The sequence below is a fragment of the Melanaphis sacchari genome, unplaced genomic scaffold, assembly GCF_002803265.2.
Source record: "Melanaphis sacchari strain LSU unplaced genomic scaffold, SCAv2.0 Contig85_pilon_pilon, whole genome shotgun sequence".
Lineage (NCBI taxonomy): Eukaryota > Metazoa > Arthropoda > Insecta > Hemiptera > Aphididae > Melanaphis > Melanaphis sacchari.
Window position 1 is genome coordinate 771,606 of NW_020271605.1, and position 7,806 is coordinate 779,411.

At 26.2% G+C, this 7,806-nt stretch overlaps 2 protein-coding genes across 3 annotated transcripts; both read left to right on the forward strand.

Moving 5' to 3' along the window:
* Positions 1-494: 494 nt before the first annotated feature.
* Positions 495-1,203, forward strand: LOC112602213. Its single transcript, XM_025350164.1, has 2 exons — positions 495-519; positions 620-1,203. Exons 1-2 carry the CDS (start codon positions 495-497, stop codon positions 1,201-1,203), a joined length of 609 nt encoding a protein of 202 aa, XP_025205949.1.
* A 2,070-nt stretch (positions 1,204-3,273) lies between these two features.
* On the forward strand, positions 3,274-4,012 carry LOC112602288 (mediator of RNA polymerase II transcription subunit 11). Of its 2 annotated transcripts, none has more exons than XM_025350284.1 (2): positions 3,274-3,438; positions 3,502-4,012. In XM_025350284.1, exon 2 carries the CDS (start codon positions 3,516-3,518, stop codon positions 3,894-3,896), a length of 381 nt encoding a protein of 126 aa, XP_025206069.1. In that variant the 5' UTR covers positions 3,274-3,438; positions 3,502-3,515; the 3' UTR covers positions 3,897-4,012. The 2 variants fall into 2 exon arrangements, with proteins under 2 accessions (XP_025206069.1, XP_025206067.1); XM_025350282.1 differs by having other exon boundaries at positions 3,274-3,442; positions 3,502-4,011.
* Positions 4,013-7,806: the final 3,794 nt, after the last annotated feature.

Genomic DNA, 7,806 nt, shown 5'->3' on the forward strand with positions numbered 1-7,806 from the left:
TATTGAAAGTTTTAATTTAATTAATGTAGTAACAAAATAATATTAAGCCATAACTAAGTTATGATAAATATTATATAATCAGATGAATTAGTTCTCTATAAAATATTGAATGACACTATGATCATTATGTATTAGATTTATAGTATACTTAGCATCATAGACATACGCATGGGTAGAGCTGATTGGGCTTAAGCCCCACTTGAGCCTTTTTTTTATACGTAGATGGGTTGGTATTTGGTACCTAAGAAAGTATTAAGGTGTAGAAAATTGATAAAATTAATCAAAATCCCCATTAACTTCGATTCACTTTTCCATACGATAAAAAAATCCCAAGTTTTATCCAACAAATTTGATGTTTGACAAATAATTATCAACTACATTATTAGGTAATTCTCAGTTCTCATCAAAAGTATAATATTAGCTCATATGTAGGTACCTACATTAATAATTATTATATGTACAAAATAAAATGTTTATCTTATCGTTTCAAAAAAATGGGTCGCTGTAAATTGTGGCAAGGTATATTTTGTATATATTATGTAAACTGTGGCCGAGGTATAATTTTTTTTTTTTTTAAAAAGGTATTAATTAGTTCATTCTTACACTATCAATGGTTCAGTGATTGATAGAGTTGCAAGCAATAGCGACTTGGGAGTTCTTTTCACTGCCGATCTGAACTTCCGCCCTCACATTGACTCCATCTGCTGCCGAGCCCTCAAATCGCTTGGCTTCGTAATGCGCACCATGAATGAGTTCAAGCTGTCTAAATCTCTCAAGACTGTCTACTGCTCTTTAGTCCGAAGCATGCTTGAGTATGCGTCTGTGCTCTGGGACCCATTTGTGGTAATTGATTCTTGCCACTTAGAGCGAGTACAAAGGCGCTTTCTGTCGTCTGCAGCTTACATGCTAAAAATTGTCCATCCTCCTCATGACTATACTCCAGTATTGCGCGCACTTGGCCTTACATCTTTAGCAGATAGGCGCGTTAAAGCTAATCTGGCCTTTTTAAAAAAGTTAATCGATGGTTCCCTAAACGCCCCTTCACTGCTCGTCCAAGTAAACTTTAAAGTTCCTCATCGGGCCACAAGGTCTCGAGTTCCTTTTGCTGTACCTCTCCACTGTACCAATTACGGTAAAAACAAACCAATTGACCGCATGATGCGGTTGGCTAACGAGGACCCCTCCTTTCTCAGTTTACCTTAATATTGTGTTATTTGTGCGCATTTATTGTATGTAATTTTACTTGTGTCCTAATTATTTTTAGTTTATATTTATTGTGCCTGTAATTCTGCTGTATTATTATTTTTTTTTTTTTTTTTTAAAAGTATAACACACCTTGTATATGTTAGCATCTTATTTTACTGAATTATTGTTATGTACTGTACTAAATAAGGAATTTTATTCCGTGAATTAATTAATAAATAAATAAATAAATAAATAAATAATTTGTATGGAATAAATTTATTTATTAAAATCAGTACCTATACTTTCCATCCAATTTTTCAGTCTTAGCACTGTTTTAGTATTGGTATGGATAAAAATATTAGTTTCGCTGTTTTTTGTTTATAATTAAAAAATGTGTTATTAACAATTAATAATAAAGTACTAGGTAAAAATGTGTATCCTTAAAAAAAATATCACTAAGAAAAATTTTAATTAAGAAACTGGTAAACATTTGTAAGATAATTTCCACACATAGTCCAACCGAGAATTTTTTTGCTTGCAATTCATACACTTTTTCGTGTATAAATGTTTCTTTTTCAGTCTTTTTTTTGCTTTTTGTTTTCTGACTTCTCAAGCTGATATCTGCATCGTAGAATATTAGTTATTACTAATCTTTGAATTGTACAACCGACCGGAAATCGAAATATCCAATGTCGTAATTTACGTATATCATAAAAATACACGAGCTGCACAGACTCCGAAAAAAATATGTTGCCTACTGAGATATCTAAAAACTAGAATTTTAATATTAAATACTTGAATAGTTCGTTATTTTATCTCCAACTTATGACATTACTGATAAAAGTTACCATATTTTATTACCTATATGGCTTTATATAAAATTAGAACACATAATATGGCAATAAATTTGATCATTTAAAGCTCTGTTAACCCTAATTTTGTTATTATTCCATCCAGCAGCGTGGCGAAGCAGTTTTTTTTTGAACCGCGGCTCTGTTGATTTTTGATGGTGATAGTAATGGTAGATTTGTAAAATGTATTGCTTTTAAATTACATACTTGAGAATTTTAGCATATAAATATTTATGCACTATTCCTACAACATCTACAGCAAGTGATTGATTGTTCTCGAAAGTCGAAGATGAAATTAATTAAAACTTGAATTAGATCCACTATGATGCAAAATAGACTTATAAATCTCATGTTATTATCATGAAAAGGAAAATTGAAAAAATATGCTTTTACATCTTCAGTGCTGAAACAAGAAAATATGTAGTTTAAGTAATAATATAATTAATATTACATTTTTATCTGCTTACTTTCATATTATTATTACCTGCTATCGTATTATATTTTCAATAAATTGTTATTTATATTATGTTAAATGGAAAGTATACATTATACACACTTAAGTGCTATAAACTATTTACCAAGAGCCTAAATATATATGTTTTTTTTTTATTTGAGACGTGTTTAAGAAGCTTTTGTTTAAATATTGGTATAAATTATATTAAATTAAAATGTTAGTATAATTGTTATAAATCTTTATAGTATAAACTATATTACACAATAATATACTATAAATTATTATAAATTAAAAATTGAATTTTTATTTCATGTTTGACTTCATACCAAAATCCCATGTCAACATTAAAATTTAAAGCTTAGTTTTTATAACGTATGCTTATATCGATCGTTACACATTTAATTTAAAACAAAATTTATATAAATAGTATTATCAATTATGGTAGTTTTTATTTTGTAGAGAAAAACAAATTTCTATCTGATGAAAATATATTTTTTTTTATTCAATTTGTATGTTTTACACATGGCAGTTGTTGCGAGCAAAATTTCATGTTTATTATCAAATTGAGTTGGTTGTTGGTAATATTGGTATTTATTGTGATTTCCCAACTTGTGTCTTTTATATCATGTTGTGATAACATAATCTTTTCTCATATTTGTTTATAGTGTAAATTATTAAATAATCTATTCTATAATCAATACTCAATAGTATAACGTATGACTAAATAATAAATTATTCTTTATATTTTGCTTAGTTACATAAGTTACATTATATTTATATACTTAATAAATTTATAAATTATTACATTTTGGCTATTATTAACGACGATATTTATTACAATATTTTATATTCTCAAACTATTAACTGTTTAATTATCAGATTAGTTCAAACTAAGATTTTTAAACATATTTGATTTTACATTGAATTTTAAAAGAAGTTGTAATATTAGTAAGTAAGTTTATGATCATACTCATTTTAATTTTTGTCTTAAATCGATTTCTATCTTTTTAGTTTTTTATTTCATTATGGCTGCTCCAATGGAACGTATTCAAGCTCTAGAATTAATTGAAAAGGACATAATAACATGTTTACAAAGCGCTGGTCAAGCATTATTAGAACTTAGTAAGGAAAAATCCAGTTTAAAACAAGTAGAGAACCAATCACACCAGTTCTTAAAAAGTTTAGGTAATGTTGAATCAAAGCTAACTGAACAAATAAATTACTTGACTCAAGTATCTACTGGTCAGCCATATGAAAATAGTGGGTATGCATCACAAAAAGTTCTCCAGATGGCTTGGCATCGTCTTGAACATGCAAGAAGTAGGGTTAAAGAATTGGAACGTTCTAAAAATAAATATCTCCAGGATCAAGAACAATTAAAAGGAAATGTCTCAAATTTATTATAATGCTTTGTGATTCTTAAGTTGTAACTAAAATTAATTGTCATTAAAACTATGTGGAGTCATAAAGTAATCCTATTATAGAAAATTATTTTTTACTATTGATGAAATAATTGTTTTTTATATTTAATAATTAAAAATGTATAAGTATCTACTTTTAGTTAATATTTAGTAATTATCATTTAATTGTAATACTGTAATTTCAATTAAATTTTAAATCATTATAAACTTTGTCAAGTTTATCCATATTTTAATCAAATTAAAATAATTATTTCATAAACCATAAAATCTAAGGATCAATATATGAATATCCTACTAAAAAAATGTCTTGATCAATTAACAAATCCATTAAAGTTTTTCATTCATAGTGAAATTAAATTTCCGCTATGCGTCTATGCCATTATAATATATGAAGTTGAATTCAATACGACACAATAATAGTGTGATCCAGGATTTACTTTTCTAATTTGTTAATCTTTATCCAACTACATGCAAGCTACTAATCCTAAATTGTTACATTTTAGTCTTACAATCTTATTCAGATCTAAAACTGGTCTTATTAAGGATAATATATTAATACATGACATGCCAATAAAGCCCATGGTTAATAAATAATATCTTAACTCTAAATAAGGCCATAACATAATTTAATCTGTATATATTATAGTTTTAACAATGATATTTATAACTAAACCTAAGAAAGAAAAAAGTTAGCCCAAAATATTTTCTTTAGTTTTTTTGATTCCGAGATAATTTTTAAAACTTGAAAAATATCATGAATAATTTATGGTTTTTATGTATGTATATTATCAATGTATTGTATTTATTAATTATTGCAGATTTTGAATTTCGATAATTTAATCAATAGTTATTAAATTTATTATAATTTATACTACCTTACTCTAATGGTGCATTTGTAGTATGTATACTAGATATATGATTGATGATTGATGTAACGAATAGTCAAATAAACTTAAGGATAAGAACATTATCTATTGTTTCTTGTTGGTTTTTAATGATTCTTGAATTTTAGTAAGGTATAAGTAGAGGTACCTATATTAAATATTAAAATTTAAAAAATAGTGTATCTCATAAGTTTGACTACTTTATCTTATTATTGGAAATATTAACCAACTCGGCTATTATATACATATTATATTGTTTAAATATATTTATATAAATATTAATTATTATTTAAAAACCATAAAATTTAATTATTTCATATTTTAAAATTATAAACGTCGTAATTTTTCTGTATCGTTTTTTTTCCCTTTAGAGATTCGTAAGCATAACACTTTGTCTATGATTAAAAAATGAAATTTCAATCATAATTGATAGCTTACATACTCACTTACACATTTGGAACAACCTTGAAACGTCGTATCTTGTTTTCAAACACGGCCACTACAACATTTACTGTTAAATACTTATCTATCTATTATATTATGTTAGCATATTATCCAAAATTCCTAACTATTGAGTTGCATAATTGCATGAATTTAATTTACAGACAGTATTTTCTTTAAACCTAAATGACGTGCCACCTGATAGACGTATTATGGTTAATTTACTGTAAATAATTATGGCAAAATACTATATTTATTATGTAGGTATCGAGTCTATAGAAATGTTCATTCGGTTTTTTCCAACTTCAGATAGAAAATCATCACTTTTGCACTGTTTCTAACGCTTATAAATTATTCTTAACATAAGTGAATATTATATCTTATTTTTGTTCCATTTGTATTAATGTCTAACATAGTTTAATAATGGTGACTTTTATATTATGAAATAGGTTAGGTACATAAAAAATAAAATAAATATATGAATTATGAAATTTAAAAATTTATCATTATTCTGAAATTTACACAGGCCCATAAACATAGCCACATAAAATTAACATGTAGCTAAACTCACACTAACCAAAGTGCATGGCATAAAATATATTAAAATTTAGTTTTTAATATTATTTAAGTATTCGTAAAAAAGTAAAATAAACTAACTTACACGTTACTTTAACGTTTTGCATATAATTTTTACTTCCTAATAAAGATTGTTTCATAAAGTGCGCCATTTTCGAAATGTGTAGGATTTATTTGTTTGAAGGTTGTCAACCATATTTAATTATTTTTGTCATCTATTATCACTCCGATTAGAAGGTACTTCGTTTTTATTGAACTTAATTGTCATGGAGATATTCAGTTACCACTTGGCACTTACCATCAGCATATATACATATACTGATACTGAAAACCATTACAAAAACGGTGAGTGTATATCTGTGACTGTCCATATACTTCGCATAATTTTTGGACATGTGTATTAAAAGTTCCGAGGTTAGTACGGAAATTCGAAAAAACTAATTCAGTTGAAACTTTAAACACAAAAAAGTCCAGGTCAAAACCGTAGAAATTATTTATGATTTTGGCTGATTTATTCCATGTTCAAAAATTGCGTACTTTATGAAACACTCTATATAATATGTTTCATGGAATATTCTGACGTAGGTACATTTTACAAATCGATTAAGATTTATTTTTAATTTTTCAATGACATGACTTTTAAAAATTTTTTTTCCTCATGCACACGACTTCTCCATATTAATTGATAATTTTTCGCAACTTTAATATAAATCATTTTTTGCAATAAAGTTATTTTAGAAATTATAGTTTAGAAATGCGAGATAGACTGTCTATGTACCTAACCAGCCATATGGGTACATTTATTAATTTATGATACATTCATGAGACATTGAGACATGTCTCCATTAACTCAATTCGCGTGGTAGGTACCCCTCTTTTAAGAACCTACCACACCTTATGTTTTAAAGAATGAGACACTATTCACACTGTCTTTATTATCTAGTAAATAACATTATTATTGACTACTGTGTTGTTTTAACCTGATAGCGCTTATTTATACCTGTCTATGCATGAATATTTATAATTGTTATAATTTCTTAAAACTAAAATATTTATCTATATTAAAATACAATGCATTTTTATAAATCGCATGTGATTTAAAACTAAAAAACAATACCTGATCCAACGAAAATGACATAATTATCGAAGATATATTGATATAGATTATAACGTTCTAATATTTATGTGTGTTTTCCATGTAATATACAAGCATAAAACAAATTGTTCATACGCAGTTCAAAATTTTTAAATATACACAAAACTCAATTTTTTTTAAATGTCTGAAACTTTGAATTATAACAAAACCATTACAATCACAAAATTAAGCAAATTAGTTTGTACTTCATAGCAATTTATATATTTTATTGATATGGAATCCCATTATTCTTTAGGTAACTCTTTTAAGGGAGCTGCAGTCGATCGTGTTTTAAGGAAATTAATATAGGCAATATAACATGATGATATTAAAGTGACTTGTCAATGTAGGTTTCGGTACTTGGGTGATGACGATGAATTTCAATAGTGCAACTATGCAAGTTTGTTGTAGTAAATAGTTTGAATAATAAGAATATTTTTATTTTAAATTTAGATTATTCATAATATTATAATACGCATTAATTAATATACTGTACTAATCATTACAGCATATTAAGTATACGCCAGTCTGACCTAATAATTTTTGATATACTATGCTTATAGAAAAATTATTTTTCATTGTATAACTTGTTTTCAGATTAGTTAATTTTAGTGTCATTACAAGTTTTATACATTTAAAGAAACAATCCATGAAGATTATATAATTATTTTCTTGAAAATGAAACAAATCTGTTCTTATCAACTGTCGAGGTTTATCTAGTATTTCAGAAAATTCAAACACCTTATTTGTGTTTGTTTTTCTATACATTTAACAAATTTAACATTTATTTACAACTTCTTCTATGTCTTTATTTATTCCTAACCAATAAAAGCAAGTTCTTTATCTAAATTTCTCAATT